Source organism: Cololabis saira, chromosome 6 (assembly GCF_033807715.1).
Source record: "Cololabis saira isolate AMF1-May2022 chromosome 6, fColSai1.1, whole genome shotgun sequence".
In the NCBI taxonomy this organism is placed as follows: Eukaryota; Metazoa; Chordata; class Actinopteri; order Beloniformes; family Belonidae; genus Cololabis; species Cololabis saira.
The window spans coordinates 37,745,404-37,771,981 of record NC_084592.1 but is presented as its reverse complement, the minus strand read 5'-3'; the positions used below and the strand labels follow the sequence as shown (position 1 = coordinate 37,771,981).

General features: G+C 45.3%; 1 protein-coding gene across 2 annotated transcripts in view; it reads right to left on the bottom strand.

Annotated features, from left to right (window-relative positions):
• Positions 1 to 26,578, bottom strand: part of LOC133446171 (glycosyltransferase-like domain-containing protein 1) — a 49,675-nt gene that overhangs the window by 2,413 nt on the left and 20,684 nt on the right. The window contains exons 3-9 of one of the 2 annotated variants that reach the window (XM_061724085.1): positions 23,393 to 23,560; positions 21,630 to 21,803; positions 4,989 to 5,072; positions 4,781 to 4,897; positions 3,019 to 3,128; positions 1,630 to 1,774; positions 257 to 633 (exon numbers count right to left, since the gene is read on the bottom strand). In XM_061724085.1, coding sequence (XP_061580069.1) covers positions 603 to 633; positions 1,630 to 1,774; positions 3,019 to 3,128; positions 4,781 to 4,897; positions 4,989 to 5,072; positions 21,630 to 21,803; positions 23,393 to 23,560 — 829 coding nt within the window. In that variant the 3' untranslated portion in view covers positions 257 to 602. Of the gene's footprint in view, positions 1 to 256; positions 634 to 1,629; positions 1,775 to 3,018; positions 3,129 to 4,780; positions 4,898 to 4,988; positions 5,073 to 21,629; positions 21,804 to 23,392; positions 23,561 to 26,578 lie in introns of those variants that run through there. The other variant, XM_061724084.1, reaches the window with a different exon arrangement.

The window sequence follows — 26,578 nt, the reverse complement described above, 5'->3', positions numbered from 1 at the left end:
TTTTTTGTCTTGTTTTTCTTTTTAGTTGTTCTTTGTACTTGTTATCTACTTTGTTTTATTCTGTTTAACTAACATTTTATATTGTACTGTAAAAGTTTTTTTTAGAAATGTATATTTGTACTGTTGGACCCCAGGAAGAATAGTTGCTGCTGAGGCAGCAACTACTATAAATAAATAAAATAAAAAAACTACAAGCTCATATCCCATATTTTTCTGTTTGGTTTTAAAAATTAATAGAAAATAAAAGAAATGAGAGACTTGAGACTGATGCAGAAAAACCAAAGAACGAAGGACGCGTCGATGTATTTAGTTCTACGAGCGGCAGCAGGTGGTCAGAGAGGCGAAGCGTCCTGGCGTCCTCTGAAGAAGAAAGCGTATTGATCAGCTTTGATCAGCAGCGGGTGTTCAGGTTCTGTGGGCCCCCGCTCACCTGTGATGTGGATCAGAACTGAACCCACTACAGAGCGTGTTTGTAACTGGTGTCCAGCCTGCAGACAGCAGCAGATGTTCACGTCCCACTCACACTTTAATGTCTCTGACTGCAGGTCATCTGCTCCTCGCTGCACTCGGCTTCTGTGGACGACCCGGTTCCCCGGCTTCGTCTACTCCAGTGAAGTGAACCCCAGCTCCCATCTGAGCGCAGACATGAATCAGGTGCACATCAGACGGGCTCTCTGATTGGCTGTTGCTGCTGGGCTCAAACCCACCTGACCAGAGCAGATCAGAGACGGGCTCCGAGGCCGCTCTGATGATGCCACCTGACCGGTGCCGAGGGGGGGATTAAGAGCCTCACATGGACAGGTGAGGATGATGATGTGCAACACACACACACACACACACACACACACACACACACACACACACACACACACACACACACACACACACACACACACACAAACACACACACACACACACACACGAGGGTTGCAGAGTTCAAAGACGGAAACTTTTTATGGGAATGAACCGAAAAATATGGGAAGGTTGATCTGTTGGAGGGAACTTAAATAGATGAAAGTAAATAGATCTTTGCTTTTATTTTGAAAGCACCAAAAAAGATTTCTGCTTTTATTGTGACAGAGCCAGATAAGATTGTTTCTTTACTTTGACGGGGCAACTGGAGCCTTTTTTTCGATTTATTCTGACAGAATCAGAGGACAATGCTCAATTTTGAAAGAGCCCGAGGAGACGGCTGATTCAGGGTTTATACAGCAATCCTTAAGTTAAATTTAATACCTTTTTCACTACCTTCAGATTTTTTTTAAAAACTGTCACAACATTAAGTGTTAATCACGGACCTTTTAACATTAATACAGATTTTGAACTATAGAACAGATTTATAGAGTCATTGATGTTGACCAGATGTTTCACATTTATTTCACTTTGTGAATGACAATAAAATAGCCTGCTTAAAATGTAAAAGGTAAAAAATACCAATTAAAAAAAAAATATAATACATCTGACAGTGAATTTAACACTTTTAATGGCCTTAAATTTGGCAATTTTCATTTATCACTTTTTAATACTTTTTAAAACCCAGCGGAAACCCTGTGATTTTACTTTGAAAGGGCTAGAGGCACAGCACAGGTGGGGCTGAAGCTACCGCTGAGCAAGTGGAGTTAGACTCACATGGCGACCCCGAAGAACTCGTGGTCGGCGGTGGAGACGACGACGTCGGCGTCACAGAGCACCTGCAGGTACTGGTCTTTACTGGACAGGAATCCCCAGTTCAGGATGTGAGAGTCCAGCAGACGTCTGGCGGAGGAGAAGATCTCTGCAGGAGGACACACACAGATCTACAGACCTGCTCTCACACCAGGGTCACATGGGGTGGAGTTTGTGTGTGTGTTTACGAGCGCAGCAGGAGTCAAACAGGTGAAGACGATCAATACTCCGACTCTGTTACTGAAATCACTGGGCTCTTAACGTGATTGGCTCCGAGCGCTCGTCCAGCTGATTTACCGCCAGCTGTTTGTGCTGCAGTTAAACTTTATGTCCCAATATCTCAGAGTGTGTCTGATCATTACCTTAAAACACACACGCTCATTATCACATCATCAGCTGACGATACGGACAATTAAAGATGGAGAGCTCTGAACTGATGCAGCTGAACCACGAAGGCTGCGGAGCTTCTCTCACTCACACACACACACACACATGGATGTGTGTGTGTGTGATACACAAGGATACCGCAACAGTTTGACCAAACCTTAACCTCATCAAGCTGGGTGGAAACAACCTCCCACTTTATAACACTTGTAGGTATGTAGGTATTTTTAAATCATTTGGTTACAATAACGTAATCTTTATCTTTCAGCGCCCTTACCAGCAGCCCTAGACTTACGGAAGACGCCATCAGAGCACAACGACTTTAACCACTGCTACGTCTAGCTAGCCCAGGGGTCGGCAAACCGCGGCTCTAGAGCCGCATGTGGCTCTTTAGCGCTGCCCTAGTGGCTCCTGGAGCTTTTTTAAAAAATGTTTAACCTTTTTTTCCATTTTTTCATTTTTTTTCCTTTTTTCTTTGTTTATTCTTTTTTTATTCTTTTTTCCTTTTTTTCTTCCTTTTTTCTTTTCCTTTTTAATCTCGACATTTCAACTTTTTTCTCGACATTTCAACATTTATCTCGAAATTTTGACTTTTTTCTCGAAATTTTGACTTTTTTCTCGAAATTTAGATTTTTTTCTCGACTTTTTTCTCGAGATTGTACTTCAACATTCATCTCGACATTTTGACTTTTTTCTCAAAATTTTGTCTTTTTCCTCATCATTTCAACTTTTTTCTCGACATTTTACCTTTCGCCATTTGCCTGCATTATAAGACTTATACGAGACTTTTCATTTTTTGCGGCTCCAGACATATTTGTTTTTTGTGTTTTTGGTCCAATATGGCTCTTTCAACATTTTGGGTTGCCGACCCCTGAGCTAGCCCATGTGAAATGAGGAATGATTCGACAGATTTGATCAGAATAAATGTGAAGTGATATTAATTAGCATCATGACATGAGGTGGGCGTACCTGGCACGTCGGTGAACGTCTCCCCGAGCACCGACACACGGAAGTCCAGCTGGCGCTCCTTCAGCTTGAGCAGAGTGTTGAAGAACAGCTGGGGGTTTTTGTCGTGTTCCCTTCAAACAAACGCAACACTGAGGTTTTCAGTCGCATCACGAATGTGCACGAGAAACCCCCTAAGGTCCAATCTGAGTAAAAGAAGAGCTAACAGCCTAATCGTTCTTATTCTAAAGAACACGGCTAGTTGTGCAACATGAATGTACGAACAGAACTAGTGATGCACCGATTGTTCGGTAACCGAAATTGTTCGGCCGAAAATGGCAAAAAAAACACGTTCGGTGGAATAAGTGGGAAAAAAACCGAACAATTAATAACAGCGTTGTAAAATAAGGAAATAGACTGGCCGCTCCGTAATGGTTGCGCACCACATAAAGTGTTGGCCAACCAAAAACTAACCACATAAGAATTTAACTAACATTCACCAGCAGGTGGAACCAAAACGACATAAATCAATCTATTACAGGTGCGTTTAGATGAGGAAATCAAACAGCGAAGAGCGTGGAGTGAAGTGGTGCAAACATGTCAGCAGTGTGGAAGTATTTTAGAGTGGCAAAGAATAATACAAGAATGGCTGTTTGCAATGAATGTTCTGCTCAAATATCTAGAGGGGGCACATCTGCAAAGTCTTTCAGCACTACAAGTTTGATTTATCATTTGAAATGATAAAAAACCCTGAGCGCTTTAATGCATTTTTATTGTTTTAAGGCCTATGTTACAATGTTCAGTCAGTTAAGCCTAACGTAAGCTCAAAGATGGCCAAAAAATGTATTTTGCTAATTTATTTATTTTAAGTTATTGTTCTTTGCTGGTATAACGTCTGCTGGAATATTTAAGAAATGCTGGGAAATTAAAAAATGTTCAGTTTTTTATGTTCAACAAATGTTTTCTACCTTGTAATTTTGTAAAAGATTTTTTTCTTTTAAAAGCATGCCTAAATCAAATGTATTTGATTTATGCAATGGTGAAAAAATTGGCAAAATAAATGAAAAACTGCGAAGAACCATATTCGGTATTGTTTGGTATTCGGCCAAGTGTTTATTATTATTTTCGGTTTCGGTTTCGGCCACAAATTTTCATTTCGGTGCATCACTAAACAGAACATCTGAGAAGATTTTATTGTTGTTTCACGACAGTAAATTGACCAGATTATTAAACTCTTCCCCAAATCAGCTCAAACTTTACGCTAGTTGCAGGTGCGAGGTGGGTTGAACACTGGTAAACATCAGTCCGGACGTAAAGCCGCTTGTTGTTGTTTGTTTTCTGCTCCATCAGCAAGACTTCAGTCCTCTGGAGAGAAAAGCTGATCCTGATCTACATTAATCTGCTGCTGCTCAGATCTGAACCCCCCCTCATCCCATCGCTCCGGTGCTGCGGCGTCTTCACCTGGAACAGCTGCTCGCCCCCCCAGCAGCAGTAAGATGGCTGTAATCTGAGGATCCAGGCCACCCTCAGATTAAAGCCAAAACCTGATGAGATGCAGCTTCAATCAGAGATTAACAGACGACTGTGGAAATCCTCGTTCCAGCGGCGGTAATCCATCCCTGTGTGTTCACAGCAGATTACAGCTCGCTGCTTTGTTACCGATACCACGCAAGGTGAGGCGGGCACCCGAGACCACCAACCCAGACCGTCTCAGAGTTATGTCATCCATTTTAAATATCGTTTAAACATTTATTTGCACCACCAAGCGAAGGTGGACTGAACTCACCACCTGTGAGGCCACACCAGGTGCAGCGGCTTCACCGGTTCTGCAGAGTCCTCTTCATGAACGGGTCCCTCAACCGTCCCCGGCTGATGCCGGGACTCGCCCGGTTCCTCCTCGGACCTGCCGGATCATAAACCGTCGTGTGTGAGAACCTCCACGCGGTCAGATTCAGCGCGTCGGCACTTCAGCAGAGAGCGTTGGGCGTCCTTACCGCTCATCCTGCGGCTTGATGGCGTCACCGTCGGGGTGAGACGCCTCGGCGAGCCGGCGGGCCAGTTTATGTTCGGGTAGGAGTCTGAAAAACAAGAAACCAGAGTTACAGAAATGTCTGAAGCAGAAACACGCCAGACGGATGTCTGACGGACGACGTGCTGCAGGGACCTGCTTTGATTTAGACGCCAACTCAGTAAAAAACTTTTGTTGAATATTTGGTCAGTTGTGTAGCACTTGAAATGCAACCGTTCGACAGAAAAGAAGAATATATGCTGCTGCAAATCATTTTTGAACTGTTTAAAGTCAGGAAACTCTTTTATGGCGCCGTTAACTGATTAAAACTTCCAGAACTTTAGTGTTGGCACTTTTGGGTCGATACCTGGGACTTGCGTGTTGGCGGCAGAGCTGCAGGGGTTGGCATATACAGTCCAGTCTGGGACTATGAAAATGATGCCAACTCGTCCCAACTGAGAACAGATTTGGAGGCTCTGATTCCCATCCAGGCTGAAACTAGTCCTGAGAGCTGAAGAATGTGACTCGACCAAGCCCACATCATCCCCACAAAGCAGAGGCATCATTGTGAGGCTCCCAAACTGGACCCCTCTGCCTAGGGCCGCCGCAAGGGGTGTGCGAGCCGTGCGACCGCACGGGGCCTCGCGCCCCAAGGGTCCCCGCGCTATGGCCCGTTTTTTTTTTTTTTTTTTTTCAATTTTTTTTTTTTTTCAAAATTTTTTTTTTTTGTTTTTGTTTTTTCCCTTATAAATAAACAGTCACGTTCCATTACATACCTAAATGTATACTAGTCTGTGCATATCAATAAATATATGTGCAATGATGCTTCCTGGTCTGTTGTTCAACACAACTGATCAGACCAAGCGCAGACACAAGGTGCTCTGATCCAGACGGTGGAGTTGGAACAAACTGTCACACAATGTTGAGAGAACGAGACAGATTCAGGAAATTTCCATCAGGGGATGAAAAAAGAAAAAAAACTAAAGAAAATGGAAGAGTTTAATGCCTCTCTGAAAGGCTCGTTTGATAAATTTGTTACAAAAATCACCGATCCGACCGGGTCTCAAGAAGCCGCGGGGCCCCGCGTCGAGGCAAGAGATGATGATGAGGCAGGGGAAGGTATCCAGTATTTTGCTAATTGGACAGTTAAAATTGCGCATATAGACACCCGATCCGACCCGAAAAAACCCCAAAATTTTGCGGGCCCCCCCAGCCATTTCGCACACGGCCTCGCAAATCTCCCAGGCGGCTCTGCCTCTGCCCTTTTGGCTGCATTCTCTCCATAAAAGTTATGACCCGAATGAATGACATGGGGCAGCTAAGACGGATTCCCTAACCCGTAACTTAGTCTGTACAGGGACCGAATGGTCCATAGCAATGGTGCCAGTGCCCCACACTCCCAGAGTACCACCAGTCCAGGAACCAGTTCTTAAAAAGTCCAATTCTAGAAGCACTACCCCCAATGTCCACAAGATGCTGCCGAGGTGCATGGACCAAGACAAGTGCTCAAGTGGAGGAGTTAAAGTATGGTGAGCTCTTGTTCATGACTGATGGAGGAATGGAGCAGGAGGACAACAGGGTGGTTGTGGTGTCTGCGGTGATGCAGAACAGTCTGGTGTGGCGAGGAGAGGGTGGGGTTACTGGCCGGTCTACGTTCTGACTTGTGGTCACCGAGCGAGGAGCCAGTTGAGGAGGTTTGGGCGTCTGGTCAGGATGCTTCCTCTTTAGGATGTTTCCTGGTCAGGATGTTTCCTGGTCAGGATGCTTCCTGGTCAAGATGTTTCCTGGTCAGGATGCTTCCTGGTCAAGATGTTTCCTGGTCAGGATGCTTCCCGGTTAGGATGTTTCCTCTTTAGGATGTTTCCTGGTCAGGATGTTTCCTGGTCAGGATGTTTCCTGGTCAGGATGTTTCCTGGTCAAGATGTTTCCTGGTCAAGATGTTTCCTGGTCAAGATGTTTCCTGGTCAGGATGCTTCCTCTTTAGGATGCTTCCCGGTCAGGATGCTTCCCGGTTAGGATGTTTCCTCTTTAGGATGTTTCCTGGTCAGGATGTTTCCTGGTCAGGATGTTTCCTGGTCAGGATGTTTCCTGGTCAGGATGTTTCCTGGTCAAGATGTTTCCTGGTCAAGATGTTTCCTGGTCAAGATGTTTCCTGGTCAAGATTTTTCCTGGTCAAGATGTTTCCTGGTCAGGATGTTTCCTGGTCAGGATGTTTCCTGGTCAGGATGTTTCCGGTTAAGATGCTTCGGGTTAAGATGCTTCCGGTTAGGATGCTTCCGGTTAGGATGCTTCCTCGTTAAGATGCTTCCCAGTTAAGATGCTTCCCGGTTAAGATGCTTCCGGTTAAGATGCTTCCGGTTAGGATGCTTCCGGTTAGGATGCTTCCGGTTAAGATGCTTCCGGTTAGGATGCTTCCGGTTAAGATGCTTCCGGTTAGGATGCTTCCGGTTAAGATGCTTCCGGTTAAGATGCTTCCGGTTAGGATGCTTCCTCGTTAAGATGCTTCCGGTCAGGATGAGTCCTGGTCAGGATGAGTCTTCAGTATTCCCACTGAAGAGCTGGAGGAGGTGACGAGGACCAGCATGTCTGGACCTCCTGGCCTCATGACCCAAACTTGGACAAGCAGAAGTTCATAGCTAGTTATGGACGGATGGAGCCAACATTTTGTTTCACTTAAGACAAATTAAACCCTCATTTACTGCTGTCATATATGCTGTTTTTTCTAAACATTTTAAATAAATATTTCATAGAGAAAATAACCTGCACAGGTATGACAGGAAAACCCAACTTGCCATCACTTTTATGGCAAGTTTTGAGCAGAAATGGCCAAGAACAAAAAAAATGTCAAGGTGTATCAGTGTCGAAGGGGTGAAACTGTGGAACCGCCTGGATGAGGAACTAAAAAAAAGTAGCTCAATTTATAAATTTAAAAAAAATTATAAATCTAAAATAATGGATAAATATAGAACACAAATATAAATTCTCTTCATATTAAACTGTCTAAATTATGCAACTTTCCTCCTGCAGCTGTCCTCAAATCGTGAGTGACCACATTTATTTTCTTCTCTTCTTTGTTTATTTTCTTGTTTTGTTCGTTCGTTTCGTTTTCTTCTTATTAGTATCTTTTGTTTCTAAAGTCTGCCTTTGTTGAAAAGGATAGGCAAAATAAGCCATGAGGCTTCAGCTTATACCTTTTTGGTCAAAAAAAAAAAAAAAAAGGAAATGTGTACATATATATAATATATATATTTATACCTGTGTGTATACTGTACATATACAGTGTGTATATGCAAACATCTTAAAATGTAAATGACCAAAACAAAATAAACTAAGCAAAATAAACTAAACTAAAACTAAACTTTTATGAGAACCAAGAAACTCAAGTTCAACGACAGCATTTTAAATGGTCTTTGATTAAAAAAAGAAAACAAAACTAAACAGATAGTAATTATTGTTCAATAAGGTTAACTACAATTAAGGATTTTCTTTTTGAATTTACATCCCTGGGACGGATGGACATGGATGGATTGACATGGACGGATGGACATGGAGGGATAGACGTGGACAGGAGTGGACCGTCCGTCTGAACCTGTCTCGTCTCAGGCTGTTTGTGCCTCCGAGGCTTCTGGGAAACATGATTCAATAATCCATTTTAGAAATTAGATGTTTGGCTGGAGGCAATAAAACCATGAGGGGACCAATTAAGTTATTGATGAAGCAGCAGTGATCAGTATGATGATGTCACCTCTGAGTCTGATTAAAGATGAAGGTCACCGCAGCTCGTTTACTTTATTGGCAATAATGAGAAAGTGAAGCTGGAGGCGGCCGACGGACACGAACCGAAAACAAACACCCCCACACGGGCCGGCTCATCCTGGACCGGGAGGGTGACCCCCCTTCAGAACTGGGACAGACATGGACAGGACTGTGTCACGTGACCTGCGGCTAGCTGTTACATATACATACATAGTAGTTTTCCACATCTGCTGGCTGTGAGCACGCTTCCCAAAGCCAGAACCGATAACATCCTTGAATGCTTTTATCAACTGGTTTGTGTGAAGTTTAGTGTTTGATGATGAAGAACTGACCCAAAGCAGCAGATTAAAGGACGCTTCCTCATGAGTGCATGAGCATTTGTACTTGGAAGTCCTTGGATTATTCATCAGATTTAGTTTCTGTATCATTAACTGAGACCAAACACCACTTTTAACTTGCAGCGTGAGACTTGATATGAGTGCCCATGTTGGGTTTTAAGAAAGGTGAAGACAAGTCCAGGTGGACCTCTAGTCTTCTACTGTTAGTCAGGATGAACCGGCCAACTCCTGATCGGATCATGGCCACACGAGTGCAGTCAATCACATATTACATTTAGTGAACCGGACATCGTTTCCATTTCCTTTTTAATGCTACTGTGTGCAGCAATACCACTTCTGACCACATGTGGTCAGAACCGTTACTGCTACGTGGCGCAGCTTTGACGTTAGCCTGTGCTCTAGCGTAAGGGAACTGCTTTCCAGCGTAAGGAAACTGTTTGTATCATGGACCTGCCGACTGGATCCATCTGTAAGCCCCACCCCACTTACGACTGCTAATTTGGACAAGATATCAGCATTGTGAAAACATTGATCCAGGATGTTTGGACTCATTTTGGACCCAAAAGGGATAAAAGCCTCATCTTGCTGTCGTCATGGTTACAGATGACAGCATCCAGGATAAACACCATTTATGCACCGCAGGAGCTTACAACATTACTTTTGACGAGGGAAGTCATTACCTTCAGATCTACTGCAGAGCTACACAGCAAGTACAGATCTAAGGTTGTAGTAATACATCACCTCAGTTCTTGATTTTTTTTTAGCACAAGCTAGGTAACATATTTCAGGCAAAGTCTGTGTTGCTACATAGCAACTGTGATTAAATCACTTTTGATCATTTACTTTGATTTACCTCAGGACCAATGTGAACATCCTTGTTGATCTAGATGTTAAGTTGGCAGTTTAACTTTGTATTAAAGGGGACCTATTATGAAAAACACGTTTTCTCTTGCTTTAACATATATAAAGTGGTCTTCCCCTCAGCCTGCCAACTCAGAGAAGGAGGAAAGCAACCAAATTCTGCAGTGTCTGTACAGCCGCCCGGATGAGCCGTCCAGTCTGATGTGGATCTACGAGCCGTTCAGATTCTGCTCCCGTCGTTACGTAACAAAAATGCGATTTACATAGGTTGTTCCGATGTGTGAAACCACGCCCACAACTAACTATGTCCTAACTGCATGGGAGCGTCCGACACTGCGTGACATCGGACGCTCTCTGTCCATCTCTCTCCAGCAGCTGCCACTTTATTGAGGTTTTTGTAGTGAAATGAGGAGGAATCATAGAGATAACTTCTCATTTCAACTAACTGGATCAGCCGTTCCTCATCCATGACTGTTTCATACAGCGCTTTCAACCGGCTTTCAATGCGAGCGACAGGAAGAAAATAGAAGCAGGGCGTCCGACAAATGTTCAGCTCAAAACGGCGCGCTGCGCAGCGCCCAGTTAGGACAGTCCAATAGAAAATAAAGCAATGGAATTGATTTTGTCGCTGACGCTCGCTCACATCGCATGCAGTTAGGACACGGTGTAACTCCGCCGGCCAGAGCTTCCGCCATTTTTTCGTAGCAGTGTATCGCGTCATTCAGGCAGCCAATCAGCACAGAGCCTCATTATCATAGCCCCGCCCACTCAGAATCCTTCATAGATAATGAGGTTAGATAATGGGAAGATAAAGACATGGCTCAGAGGCTGAATTTCTAATTTATTTAGCAAAAACAATCAAAAGCTTGTTTTTAAGACATTCAAGGCCTGTTTAAAATAGGTAATAGATGCCATAATAGGTCCCCTTTAAATAAACATGGTCCAGAAGACCAGGGGCCTCATGTACAAAGAGAGCGGCGCACAAAAACCGTGCAAACGCCACTCTCTACGCTCATGGTCGGATGTTCAAAGTGATTTGCGTGGAATTCAGATGTTCAAAACGTGGATGTCGAGATTACCTTCACAGTTCGTACCAATCAACCTTTCAGGGACATGTTTTAGTTTTATTTTGAAAGACAACTTTAGAGAACCAGTTCTTTGCTGCAAATTGTGTTTTAATGTTTGTCTGTTCAGACACAGTTTGGGATATTTTAAGGATCTGGCTTTTATCTTGAGTAGTCGTCCCATACGGTCGTCATGGCGACTGAGAGATGTCTGACCTGTCAGCAGCTCCCGCTAAAAGCATCATGTTGGTCTGAACCGTAGCAGCTGGTCCAGTTCAGGGCAAAGATCCAGAAGGATCCTCTTGGTACCTGAACCAGCTGATGATCCAGAAGTGCGTACACCAGCCTTAATGTGTGAGTGAAGGACCGCAACTTTCCACGTTCAAATCACTTTTTGAACATCCGACCGTGAGCGTTGAAAGTGTCGTACGCACGTTTTTTGTGGCCCGCACTCTTTGTACATGAGGCCCCTGGTCCAGAAGACCTGGTCTTAGAAGACGTGGACCTATTACTGCCACATGACACATTTTATGGCATAAAAGTTCAAGATCTTTTAATGTACAGATGTCCGAGCTGTGGTCCCTGTGGAACTGATACTCAACAGCAGTTGGCTGATCTGGGTGTGATGGGCGGGGCTTACAGCTAGGTCAACTCAACATTGTTGCTGTATTTTTTTTAACAAAGTCAATAAACTGGTAACAATTCAGAGAAGATGCAGGAAAGGAGACGCCTGGACCGCACAAGGAAAACTTAGTGGTCATTAATAATTAAGTACCGTTTATAGCAAATTAAAGTGGATTTGGATCCAGATGGAACCACAAAAATGTAAAAGGAGAAACTATCAGCAGAGTTTGAAAGCTGATTTAAAGACAAATATCTCCATGGAAACAGCCTCCTCCAGCACAAAAAGTACCAGCGGGCGGGTTTGTGCGGAGCAGAAGAAAAGCTGGAGCGGCTGCAGAATCAGACACCTGCTGGTCGCGCGGCGTCCTCATTGATCCGATGTCACTCTGACAACAGCCACAGAAGTCGGCGTTCCGCAGCGGCAGTGATGGATGTGACGTCTTTGTGTACCGCTGCAGGTCTCTGCCGGCTGGGTCAATCGCTATTCAATTACACAAGTCGCCCACTCAGAGGCCGAGTGATGGATGGAGACCACAGACGCACCGACCGCAGGGAGGCGTGGCTGCACTCGTGCACCAGACAGCTTCACCGCTATCCGACGCCACACCAACACATGACTTGCTTTCTTCCACTTCCAAGAACCCCTGGACTAACCTTCCTTGAAGAGTTTCAAACATTTTTTTTTTTTTTTTTTAATGTCAGCTCTTTTTTTGTCTGTTAATGTTTAGTCGTGAACACAATTTCAGTCTGAGCTTGTTTTTTTTATAATCCATCCGTAGATAATATTTTTTGTTTCCTCTGTGCCACTATTTATCTAATAAAACAGATCTGGGCGCCACTAGTGAACCCCCTAATTCAATAGCTGGTTGATCTGCCACGCCGTGGTGGTTTCCCTCACAAGGTAGTTCCGGATGATGTTGTCCTGTTGGCTTCATCGGACCGGGACCTCCAGCATGTGCTGGGGCGGTTTGAGGCCGAGTGCAACGCGGCAGGGAGGAGAATCAGCACCTCCAAAACCGAGGCCATGGTTCTCCATCGGAAAAGGGTGGCGTGCCTTCTCCGGGTGGGTGGAGAAGTCCTGCCTCAGGTGGAGGAGTTCAAGTATCTCGGGATCTTGTTCACGAGTGAGGGAACGATGGAGCGTGAGATTGACAGACGGATTGGTGCAGCGTCCGCAGTTATGCGGTCGATGTACCGGACCGTCGTGGTGAAGAGGGAGCTGAGTCGAAAGGCGAAGCTCTCGATTTACCGGTCAATCTACGCCCCTACCCTCACCTATGGTCATGAACTTTGGGTAGTGACCGAAAGGACAAGATCGCGGATACAAGCGGCCGAGATGAGTTTCCTCCGCAGGGTGGCTGGACGCTCCCTTAGAGATAGGGTGAGGAGTTCGGTCACCCGGGAGGAGCTCGGAGTCGAGCCGCTGCTCCTTCACATTGAGAGGAGTCAGCTGAGGTGGCTTGGGCATCTGTACCGGATCCTCCTGGATGCCTCCCTAGGGAGGTGTTCCAGGCATGTCCCACCTCCCTAGGGAGGTGTTCCAGGCATGTCCCACCGGGGAGGAGACCCCGGGGAAGACCCGGGACACGCTGGAGAGACTATGTCTCTCGGCTGGTCTGGGAACGCCTCGGACTCCCCCCGGAGGAGCTGGAGGAAGTGTCTGGGGTGAAGGAAGTCTGGGCATCTCTGCTGAGGCTGCTGCCCCCGCGACCCGGGAACGGATAAAGCGGCGGACGATGGATGGATGGACGATGGATGGTAATTCAGGACTTTGGTCCGTTCTTCTTTCCAACGTTGCTTCAGTTCATTGAGATCTTTGGACATTCATCGGTCCAACCGCCCGAAGGTCCAACCGCACCATTTCAATCAGGTAAAACTTTATTTCCCATACAGCTCTGCTGCTGTGTCTTGCATAATTTCCCGTCACATGATGCAGTTTCAACAAACCCTCACGTTGGTCTCTAGAGTACTCTGGTCTGAGCTTGATGTAACTTCTCCAGAACGTTGAACACTGAACTGATTGGAAATCCTTTTGATGACCGACATGCAGCAACAATGTATTCTCTAAGAATATTGCTGAGGTCTTTCCCTCTTTTCTGTAAAGACAGAGGAGAGGTGAGGACCAGGAGTCCCTCCTGCAGGAGTCCTCCTCCTCCTCCTCCTCATGCTGGTTTGCTCCTCAGTGTTCAGGAGGAGAAAGGCAGGCGTGTGGAGAAGGGTTGGCCGTGCGTGTAATCACTCCCTTCCACATGACGAGTTTGGTGAAGATCTGACACATTTACTTCGGAAAATGGATCCGCAGATGCTGGAGGCCTCCAGCAGGGTGACTCCTGCAGGAGGAGGAGGAAGGAGTCGCCCTGCTGCAGGAGGAGGAGGAGGAGTCACCCTGCTGCTGCAGGAGGAGGAGGAGGAGTTACCCTGCTGCAGGAGGAGGAGGAGGAGTCACCCTGCTGCTGCAGGAGGAGGAGGAGGAGTCACCCTGCTGCAGGAGGAGGAGGAGGAGTCACCCTGCTGCAGGAGGAGGAGGAGGAGTCACCCTGCTGCAGGAGGAGGAGGAGGAGTCACCCTGCTGCAGGAGGAGGAGGAGTCACCCTGCTGCAGGAGGAGGAGGAGTCACCCTGCTGCTGCAGGAGGAGGAGTCACCCTGCTGCAGGAGGAGGAGGAGTCACCCTGCTGCAGTTGGAGGAGGAGTCACCCTGCTGCTGCAGGAGGAGGAGTCACCCTGCTGCTGCAGTTGGAGGAGGAGTCACCCTGCTGCAGGAGGAGGAGGAGTCACCCTGCTGCAGGAGGAGGAGGAGTCACCCTGCTGCAGTTGGAGGAGGAGTCACCCTGCTGCTGCAGGAGGAGGAGTCACCCTGCTGCAGGAGGAGGAGGAGTCACCCTGCTGCAGGAGGAGGAGGAGTCACCCTGCTGCAGGAGGAGGAGGAGTCACCCTGCTGCTGCAGGAGGAGGAGTCACCCTGCTGCAGGAGGAGGAGGAGTCACCCTGCTGCAGTTGGAGGAGGAGTCACCCTGCTGCTGCAGGAGGAGGAGTCACCCTGCTGCTGCAGTTGGAGGAGGAGTCACCCTGCTGCAGGAGGAGGAGGAGTCACCCTGCTGCAGGAGGAGGAGGAGTCACCCTGCTGCAGTTGGAGGAGGAGTCACCCTGCTGCTGCAGGAGGAGGAGTCACCCTGCTGCAGGAGGAGGAGGAGTCACCCTGCTGCAGGAGGAGGAGGAGTCACCCTGCTGCAGGAGGAGGAGGAGTCACCCTGCTGCTGCAGGAGGAGGAGTCACCCTGCTGCAGGAGGAGGAGGAGTCGCCCTGCTGCAGGAGGAGGAGGAGTCACCCTGCTGCAGGAGGAGGAGTCACCCTGCTGCAGTTGGAGGAGGAGTCACCCTGCTGCAGGAGGAGGAGGAGTCACCCTGCTGCTGCAGGAGGAGGAGGAGTCACCCTGCTGCAGGAGGAGGAGGAGTCACCACCCTGCTGCAGGAGGAGGAGGAGTCACCACCCTGCTGCAGGAGGAGGAGTCACCCTGCTGCAGGAGGAGGAGGAGTCACCCTGCTGCAGGAGGAGGAGGAGTCACCCTGCTGCAGGAGGAGGAGTCACCCTGCTGCAGGAGGAGGAGTCACCCTGCTGCAGGAGGAGGAGGAGTCACCCTGCTGCAGGAGGAGGAGGAGTCACCCTGCTGCAGGAGGAGGAGGAGTCGCCCTGCTGCTGCAGGAGGAGGAGGAGTCACCCTGCTGCAGGAGGAGGAGGAGTCACCCTGCTGCAGGAGGAGGAGTCACCCTGCTGCAGGAGAAGGAGTCACCCTGCTGCAGGAGGAGGAGGAGGAGTCACCCTGCTGCAGGAGGAGGAGGAGTCACCCTGCTGCTGCAGGAGGAGGAGGAGTCACCCTGCTGCTGCAGGAGGAGGAGTCACCCTGCTGCAGGAGGAGGAGGAGTCGCCCTGCTGCAGGAGGAGGAGGAGTCACCCTGCTGCTGCAGGAGGAGTCACCCTGCTGCAGGAGGAGGAGTCACCCTGCTGCAGGAGGAGGAAGAGTCACCCTGCTGCAGGAGGAGGAGGAGTCACCCTGCTGCAGGAGGAGGAGGAGTCACCCTGCTGCTGCAGGAGGAGGAGGAGTCACCCTGCTGCTGCAGGAGGAGTCACCCTGCTGCAGGAGGAGGAAGAGTCACCCTGCTGCAGGAGGAGGAGGAGTCACCCTGCTGCTGCAGGAGGAGTCACCCTGCTGCAGGAGGAGGAGGAGTCGCCCTGCTGCAGGAGGAGGAGGAGTCGCCCTGCTGCAGGGGGAGGAGGAGGAGGAGTTAAGTGTAATACGTGTTTTCTAGAGGGGTGTTGGATTTTCCCCCAGAGATGGGGAGAGAAGTTCACTCATCATACATTACAGCTTTTGATCCAAAGAGTCTCCAAGTCTCCTAAACTTGACCCTTCGATCTGAAAGATACTGTTTCTGTAGCTGCTGGTGTCAAAGTGTTAAAGATCCCACACGTGACCCGAGTGGGAGGCGCGGAGGGGGAACCTCCGAAGCAGATGACCAAAGACGAGGCCCGGTGGGGGTTTGGGACATGGACCCCCCCTGATGGTGCAGTTTTACACGGCCATCATTGAGTCCATCCTCACCTCCTCCATCACCGTCTGGTACGCTGCTGCCACTGTAAAAGACAGGAGCAGCTGCAGCGTATCATCCGCTCTGCAGAGAAGGTGATTGGCTGCAATCTCCCATCTCTCCAGGACCTGCACCTCCAGGACCCTGAAGCGTGCAGGAAAGATTGCAGCAGATCCCTCCCACCCCGGACACAAACTGTTTCAGACTCTTCCCTCTGGCAGGAGGCTGCGGTTACATTAACGTAAATATTCCAATCCCGTAACTTTTGTACAGACTCATATCCGGCACTTTAAAAACCCCATATTGTACATTTTTGTTTATACATTTTATCCGTCCCAAGTAGAGGTGGGTATTGGGAAGGACCCCACAATACGATACACATTGCGATATCCCGATTATGCGATATCCCGATTATTATATTCTACATAGTTCACCGAAAAATTTAAAAATGCATTACACATCTTAAAATCCAAGTTGTATATATGTACATCAGATGATAGTGATGGATCTTAAAATCTGAGTTGCACGTTCATCAGATCATAGTGACAATTCATGGGACAAACTGAGTCAAAACAATGTTTTATTATAACTATACAAGCTAAAGTTACAACATATTTGTATATGTTTTTCATATTATTTACATCATATGAAATTAACATTAAATTTAGTATGAGGTTGCTTTAATTATGTGGCAAATGATAATAAACACAGACCCTCTCCCTGACATCGCAGGGTCCAGGCCAGGATGCAGAGCTGTAGTTTAACACACTTCTCTGCTGCTTCTCGAGGACCAACGCCTGCCAACAAAACTATAAGATTACATGATGTAACTGGTAACTCTAACCAGGTGCCTAGCAAAATAGAAGTAGTTGCAGTTCCCCGCCCTCCACTAGTTCACCAGGTGCGGCGTTATAGAGGCGTTAACCAAAATAATCTTGTAAAAATTAAAACCAATGCACATTTGGTACCAATAAGAGACCGAAAAATTAGATGCGGACTACTAAATATACGATCATTAAGCTCCAAGTCTCTGTTAGTAAACGATATAGTCACAGAGAGCAGGAGTGATGTTTTCTGCTTAACAGAAACATGGTTACAGGATGAAGAGTATGTTAGTTTGAATGAATCAACTCCGCCCGGCTACTTTAATCATCACATTCCTAGAAACACGGGCCGGGGCGGAGGAGTCGCAGCAATTTATAACTCCAGTCTCCAAACAAAAATGGAACCTAAGTGCAACTATAATACATTTGAAAGCCTCACGCTTAGTCTGAAATTTCCGAGCTGGAAATCAGAGAAGCCAGTTGTGTTAGTGGTAGTGTATCGGCCCCCTGCTGGCGCTTATCTAGAGTTTTTGTCTGAATTTTCAGATTTCCTTTCTGGATTATTGATCAGTACAGATAAATTCATCATAGTGGGTGATTTTAATATTCATATGGATGTTGAAAGCGATAATCTTAAATTAGCTTTCAATTCTCTTCTAGAATCAATGGGTATCTCACAAAAAGTGGACGGGCCGACGCATTGTTTTGGTCATACTCTCGATCTCGTTCTCACCTACGGTGTTGAAACTGATGGTCTGTTGGTGTCACCTGTTAACTCCCTTTTATCCGACCATTATTTAATAACGTTGGAATTGAATGTTGTTGATGTTGAAGTGCAGGGCAGGAGGTATTATTTTAGCAGATGTTTGTCTGATGAAGCTATTGCTAAATTTAAGGAGACCGTTGCTCGTCTTGCGACAGTGGAAAATAGTGAAGCCTCTACTGAAGCAATAGAGGCCAGTGACCTGGGTTCTACCTCTGATGTTGATTTTCTTGTTAGTAACACTGCTGATCTGTTGCACTCAGCTTTAGATGAAGTTGCTCCTTTGAAAAGGAGGGTTTCTAGCCACAGGAGCTTAACTCCCTGGTACAATTCAGATATTCGCATGTTGAAACAAAGCGTGCGTAAAATGGAAAGGAAGTGGTACTCTTGTAGGTCTGTAGACTCTTATCGTGAATGGAAAGATATTCTAATAGTATATAAAAAAGCCATTCGCAAAGCAAGAACAGCTTATTATTCAACGTTGATAGAGGATAACAAAAGTAACCCACGTTTTCTGTTCAGCACTGTAGCCAGGCTGACAAAGAGTCACAGCTCTGTGGAGCCGTGCATTCCTGCAGCTCTCAGTAGTGAGGACTTTATGAGCTTCTTTAACAGTAAAATCACGAGAATTAGAGAAGAAATCAACCAGCCGGTTGTGGGCGTTTCTTCAGCTTTAGCGACTTCCCTAGGCTCTGACTTGTCTCTAGACTGTTTTGATCCTATAGACCTCCCTGAGCTGACCTCACTCGTTAACAGAGCTAAGTCTACCACATGTATGTTAGACCCCATCCCGACTCGACTATTCAAAAATGTTTTTTCTCTTATTGGTGTGACAATACTGGACCAAATCAACCTATCCCTAAGCTTAGGATATGTACCACAGGTTTTCAAAGTGGCAGTAATTAAACCTTTACTTAAAAAACCTTCCCTTGACCCAGACACCTTAGCTAATTATAGGCCAATTTCTAACCTTCCATTTGTATCTAAAATTCTGGAAAAGGCAGTTTCAAGCCAGTTATGTGACTATTTGTATAGAAATGATCTGTTTGAAGTCTTTCAGTCAGGGTTCAGAATGCATCATAGCACAGAGACAGCACTGGTTCGAGTTACGAATGACCTTCTTATGGCCTCAGATAAGGGATTAGTGTCCATATTGGTTTTACTGGACCTCAGTGCTGCTTTTGACACTGTTGATCATGGCATTTTACTGCACAGGTTAGAGCATGTTGTTGGGATTAAAGGGACAGCTCTACGTTGGTTTAAATCATATCTATCTGACAGGTTCCAGTTTGTTCATGTACATGAGGTTTCTTCAGAACAGTCGAGGGTCTGTTATGGTGTTCCGCAGGGTTCAGTGCTAGGGCCAGTCTTGTTCAGTTTATACATGCAGCCGTTGGGAAGTATAATCCAGAATCACGGCATACACTTTCATTGTTATGCTGATGATACGCAGCTCTACTTGTCTATGAAGCCGGATGAAACGGAACCGTTAGTTAAACTTCAGGCATGTCTTAGGGACATCAAGGACTGGATGTCCAGAAATTTCTTGCTTCTAAATTCAGATAAAACAGAGGTTATCATTCTTGGTCCAGAGCATCTTAGGAAGGGATTAGATGGTGTTGCGATGGCTTCCAGTGCAACTGTGAGAAACCTTGGTGTTGTTTTCGATCAGGATTTGTCGTTTAAACCATATGTTAATCAGGTTTGTAAAATAGCGTTTTTCCATCTCCGTAATATTGCAAAAATTAGGAAAATCCTCTCGCAGAGGGATGCAGAGAAACTAGTTCATGCGTTTGTATCTTCTAGACTGGATTACTGTAATGTGTTGTTAGCAGGATGTCCAAGTAATTTGCTGAATAGGCTCCAGCTGATCCAAAATGCAGCAGCACGAGTACTGACAGGAATTAGCAGGAGAGACCACGTCTCTCCAGTGTTAGCGTCGCTCCATTGGCTACCTGTAAAATTCAGAATTCAATTTAAAATTTTATTACTTGCATATAAAGCCCAAAACGGCTTAGCTCCGCAGTATTTACAAGATTTGATAGTGCCTTATGTTCCTGGCCGAGCTCTCCGCTCCCAGGGTGCAGGTTTACTCGTAGTTCCTAGAGTATCTAAATGTAGATTTGGAGGGCGGGCGTTCTGCTATCAGGCACCATTACTTTGGAACCAACTTCCAATCTGGGTTAAGGAGGCTGACACCACCTCCATCTTTAAAACTAAACTTAAAACCTTTCTGTTTAGTAAAGCTTATAGTTAGTGTTAAGTAAACCTCTAGCTGGTGTTGGTAAATCTCTAGGTAGTGTAAACTTTAGTGTGTTAGAGTCAGTAGTCATTGTCGCAGCTATAGAACAAAACTATAATAGTTAGTCTCAAATATAGCTTCGCGGTAGATATGCTGCTATAGGCTTATGCTGCAGGGGGGCACCGACATGATCCGCTGGGCGGTGCCTCTCACCCTTCTTCTCCTCTCCTTTTCCCTGCCTCTCTTCTCCATTACCATTTTTATTTATTATAAATATCTCATAGCTATCATTTTTGTCCATTGTTCCTGTAGTTTCTTGTGCCGGCCCCCCTTTTTTCTCTTTTGTGTATGTTTGCAGGCCGGAGCCTCAGGAGCTGCGTTCTGGCCTGTGTTCCCGGCCCTCCCCCCCCTCTGGTCATCCCATTGCTTCTTCCACCTGCCTACGTGGATGTCTGCTGTTGCTGCTTCCGCCTGCCTGCACCCCCCCCCCCTCTGGTCATCCCGCTGCTGCTTCCACATGACTGTTGTGTGCTGCTGACGCCCCCCCCCCTCTGGTCATCCCGCTGCTGCTTCCACATGACTGTTGTGTGCTGCTGACGCCCCCCCCCCCCACCTCTGGTCATCCCGCTGCTGCTTCCACCTGCCTGCTGTGTGCTGTCGACGTCCCTGACTCCCCCAGTCTGGCCTTGGGCAGGAGGGTCCCCCCTTATGAGCCTGGTCCTGCTCAAGGTTTCTTCCCTCCTAAAGGGGAGTTTTTCCTTGCCACTGTTTGGCTTAAGGCTTTTCTCCCACTAAGGGAGTTTTTACCTGCCATTGTTTATATAATAATTGCTCGGGGGTTTATGTTTATGTTTATGTTTATGTTTAGGTTTATGTTCATGTTCATGTTCTGGATCTCTGGAAAGCGTCTAGAGACAACATCTGTTGTATTAGACGCTATATAAATAAAATTGAATTGAATTGAATTGAACAAGAAAGATGGTACTAAAACCAAGAACAGGCACAGTGATCAGTCAGTATAGATATAAATCCATAAATAAATAAACCCCTGTCCATTATTTTTCATTTTTTAAGGACAGGCAATTGTGTTATATAAAAAATAAATTATAAAATGAAATAAAACGTGAAATAAAACCGGAGCTCAGTGCAGGGCCCGCCCAGGGTTGGTAGAGAGTGGCAATGCCCAGGACTGTCACTTAGGTAGGAGCACTGGGTGATATAATGGGAAAAAGATCGGGGATAAAAAATATATAAAAAAAAAAAAAAAATAAATAAATTGAATCGGCTGGAAAAGTATCGCGATATATTGCCATATCGATATTTTTGCCCACCCCTAGTCCCAAGTCATGCTACGTCACTTTTTGTTTTTGTTTATACATTTTATTTTATCTCTTATATATTTGTTTGTTTTTATATTTATATTTCTATTGTATTGCACCAATCACCACAACAAATTCCTTGTGTGTGTTAACAAACTTGGAAATTAACCCTTTTCTGATTCTGATTCTTCTCACAAGTCAGTCAAACGAGATAACTCGTGTCTCCAAGTCCAATTGATCACCGTCTCACTGACCTGCTGACGTCAGGGAACTGGACCGGGTAGTTCAGGACCACGCACTTGGGACGGATTAGCTGCTCCAGGTCTCTGGGTCTGTGGTCCGGGATTTTCTTCATGAAGGAGGAGATGGAGGACAGGAAGGAGTCCATGTTGAAGCGCGAGTTGAACGCCACCACGTCGGACACCAGACTGAGGACACACGGAGACCAACGTTAGGGGACCCGGTAGGGCTGGGCGATTTTGGACAAAAATAAAATCCTGATTTTTTTCTCTGAAAACCCGATTTTCGATTTCGATTTTTTTGGTAAAATTACAAAAGACAATGGAATAAATAGTTTCAAATATTTTATCTTTATTTTTAAAGAAAAATAGCAAACACATTTCCCTATTGGGAATGAAGTGCAATTGAAAGATACTGTAAATCCTCCTTGAGTTTCGTAAAGTGACAACATTTACAATTTTCTTAACCAAACAAAGATGACTAGACGAGCTCTGTCTGTAATGCAGCCAGTTGCAAAAAAGGAAAATCGATTTTCCGATTTTCCTTTTTTAACATCGATTTTGATTAATAAATCCGATTTAGATTTAAAATCGATTAATCGCACAGCCCTAGGCCCCGGGTTGGGGGCCCGGAGACTCTGGAGGTTCTGCCGCTCAGAGCCCGATCTGGAGCTCTGTCTGCTCGGACACTTTGGACAGAGCCGCTGGCCCCGGCGCCCCGAGACGCCTCGTAACGATCTGGGTTGTTTTATGATGCTGCTGCAGTGACGTTAAAGGAGATGGAGTAGCTGCTGCTTATTGACGAGCTGCCCTCTGATCAACAACAATTAGTTTTCTGTAGCGAGCTGCTCGTAACCGTCAGACGGCTGATTAATGACGACTCGACCCATCTCAATTACACTCAGCCCAACGTCGGCCCCCGTAGTTCACCAATCAGGTCGGCCCGGTGCTGATAACCAGCGTAATCAAGCCAAGCAGCTTTTAAATATCTCACAACTCACTATAATCTAGGGCTGGGCGATATGGACCAAAAGTCATATCTCGATATTTTCTAGCTAAATGGCGATACTCGATATATATCTCGATATTTTTTCTGTACCTTAATTGGGGTTTCCCCCAAAGCATTATAGCGTAGCATCTCTGTTAGCTTCATTTTTTTCTGAGGCAAACCCTTAAAAAAACAGTCAGTTTTAATACAAAGCCTCGTGCCAAATGTCACACAGGTTCCTTTGTTAACAGAGGTCTGCACAATATCAAAATGTATAAAACAAATGAAATAAAAATAAACTGCCTGCATATATAGAATAAAAATGCTTCTTGAATAAAATAAAACAAATATCCCTTTCCTGCATAAAAATTAAATTACACTGTGCAATTAATACAATGTAGACAGTAACAGGCAAACTTTTCCACTGAGGTTGACAGTTGTGCAAATAAAACATTTGTGCAAATCTCAAATAAAACATTCAAGTCAATTTGTCACAAAATAAGCTATATCAAAATCATTAAAAAAAAAAATGTAAAAAAAAAACAAAAAAAATGTAAACATTTTTTTTTTAAATCGATATAAACGATATTGTTTCGTACCATATCGTGTTTGAAAATATATCAATATATATTAAAATCTCGATATATCGCCCAGCCCTACTATAATCAATAATCAATCAGTCTTGATCAGCGTACACCAAATATCCTGAGTGTATCAGGCCACGACCGAGACCAAGACGGCCCCGTCCCACTCTCACTACTGATGTCAACTGATCAAAGTGGGCCTTTACCATGACAGCACCTGGTTGTATCCGTACTGGAAGTCTCTCTCCTGGTCTTTGCGGACGGGATACACCAGCTGGTTCTCGTGGAAGTACAGGACCTTCTTCAGTCGGCCCAGATCTGGTCTGAGGGCCACCAGCTCGCACAGGTTCAGGACCGAGCTGCTGAAAAGGACTCTGCAGAGGAAAAACAGAAGAAAACACAACTTAAAAAGGAAGAATTTGCTACATAAAAACCTGCTGAAGACCCGACACGAACAGAAACCACATGCAGGTTCAGGGTGGACCACATACTGATCTCACAGGGACCACATGGAGGCTGGCGTTTGTGGTTTGCTTCCCCTCCACAAACGTTTCTGAGCTAATGTTTCATCTTCAACACACGCTTCGTGCTGAGGAGGTTGTTGGGGGTTGAGTATGGGGGTATTATTGTTCCAATATTATTTGTGTGTGCGTAAAAAAGATGTGTCCATGTTATAACGATTCGTATTCGTAATGATAAACATTTGTATGTAAATAAAAAAGTTGTACCCAAAATTCTGCTGTCACACACATGAGTGATAAATTATTAGGGTTAGGATTGTTTTTATGTGAGTATGAATCTAAAAGCTGTGAGTGCAAAGTCTAATTTTTACGACTACAAGTTTTCACTGTGAACACGAATTCAAGTTTGTGGGTACGAGTCGAAAAACTGTTGTAATGACGTCACAGGCAGGTCACAGCATAGACATATATACGTAGACGCCCCATCGAGTGCTGAGCCAACTGCCACATCCAATATGGCGTCAAAGTCGCCGCCATATTGGATGTGGCAAGACTGAGCTGTAGACTAATACAAGTAAATGGACTTATTTTAATAAAGCGCCTTTCTACAAAGAAATGTACGTTTTACGTCTCATTTATTCATTCACACACGCACTAATATACTTGGGAAACAGTTAGGCACCGAATATAATATATTCAATTTTCTCAGATGGCAAAAATAAGAACTTTATTGATCCCACATAGGAGTAATTCATGTTGTATCAGCTATAGAGAACAAGGTAGCGCCGAAAAACAATATATATCCCCCCTCACAAAAACAAAAAAAATAGAGATACATATTTTCTCATCAACTAAACATATTTTTAAAATTTCAAGTAACAAAATAACATATTTTAACAATTTTTCAGATTTTTTCAATTATTTTATTGTCTGAAAAATGCAATTCAATTATGTTATTTTGTTATTTGAACATTTTTTAATTTGTTTTGTTGATCTATTTTTCTATATTTTTCTTATTTTTGTGAGGGGGGATATATATTGTTTTTCGGCACTACCTTGTTCTCTATAGCAGATATAACATTAATTACTTCAATGTTCAAATGTTTATCATTACGAATACGAATCGTTATAACATGGACACATCTTTTTTACGCACACACAAATAATATTGGAACAATAATACCCCCATAGTTGAGCCTATTCCAGCCATGGTCAGGTGACTCCGAGGACGACCTCCACTTCCTGCTGCTCTTATGACATCGACCAGTGGCTAGACTGATCTGATCAAGACTCTGGTCTAGTTGTGGCATCAGGCCCAACTCTGATCCCCATCCGGGTCTCGTTGGCCTCGGCTCAGATCTTCGTCCTAGCCTCGGCTCAGATGTCACTTCAGGTTGTGACTCTAGTTCTGAACCTGATCCAGGTCTCGTCGGTTTCAGCTTTGGACTTGGTTCTGGTTTTAGCTCACGCACCAGTGCTGGTTGTTGCTTAAGTCTGGGTTCTGGTACTGACCCAGGGATCTTTGCTCTAGGGTCACTACTTGACCCTGACCATGACTCGGGTCTTGTTGATCTTGGATCTGGTCTCAGTTCTGGTCTTGGCACTGATCTTGATGCAGATATTGTGTCTGGTCTCCATTCTGGTTTTTGCTGCAGTCTTTTCTCAGTCTGATCCTGACCCGGGTGTTGTTGGTCCCGGTGCTGTTTGAAGGTCAGCTGTGGTTCAAATCACGGCCCCGGGTTTTCCCCTGGAGGTTGTTCTTCCTGTGTCTAGAGCAGGGGTCGGCAACCCAAAATGTTGAAAGAGCCATATTGGACCAAAAACACAAAAAATGAATATGTCTGGAGCCGCAAAAAATGAAAGGTCTTGTATAAACCTTAGAATGAAGGCAAATGGTGAAAGGAGAAATGTCGAAAAAAAGTCAAAATGTGGAGAAAAAAGTCAATATTTAGAGAAAAAAAGTCAAAATGTTGAGATTAATGTTGAAGTACAATCTCGAGAAAAAAGTTCAAATGTTGAGAAAAAAGTCGAAATGTCGAGAAAAAAGTCGAAATGTTGAGAAAAAAGCCGAAATGTCGAGATTAAAAAGGAAAGGAAAAAGGAAGAAAAAAAAGAGGAAAAAAAGGAAAGAAAGAAGAAAAAAGAAAAAAAAAACAAGAAAAGAAAAAAAGGAAAAAAAGAGAAAATAAAGACAAAGAAAGAGAAAAAAAGGAAGAAAAAAAGAAAAAAGGGAAAAAAGAAGAAAAAAGCAAAAAAAAAAAAAAAAAAGAAAGAAAAAAAGGAAAAAAAAGAGAAAAGAAAGAGAAAAAAAAAGAGAAAAAAGGAAGAAAAAAAAGAAGAAAAAGGGGAAAAAAAGGTGAAACATTTTTGAAAAAGCTCCAGGAGCCACTAGGGCGGCGCTAAAGAACCGCCCCCGGGTTGCCGACCCCTGGTCTAGAGTGAAGTGTGGAGAACGAGGAGCAGCAGGAGGAAGATTCGACTGCAGCTGACTCACAAGAAGCTGCCGACCCGTCTCTAACCCGACAGCCACCGGAGGTCAGCGCAAAGCTCGAATTCATGTGCGTTTGATTGTTCACACGAGAGCTGCTGACTCATTCTCCGATCGTGTTCTTAAAAAGAAAGTTGCTGAACAATGATTCAGTTCCCTGTGAAACACGGATGCAAGCAGACGGCCAAGTTATATTCCCAGGACATAAAAGATGCATCAAGAATAAAGTTCTGTTTTGAGTCCACCTCCGTGAGACCCGAGAGGATCATGAGACATTTTCAGTCTCAACCTTCAAGAAGAAAGCAGAGCAGGAAGTGCAACCCCACAGAAACCTCACCAACATCCAGTCAGTGGTGTCTGTCGACGAATTTAAGTTTAAACCAGATCCACATGAGTCCGGATGGACCCACTGAGTCACGCTCTTGGTTCTATTCTGGGCTGTG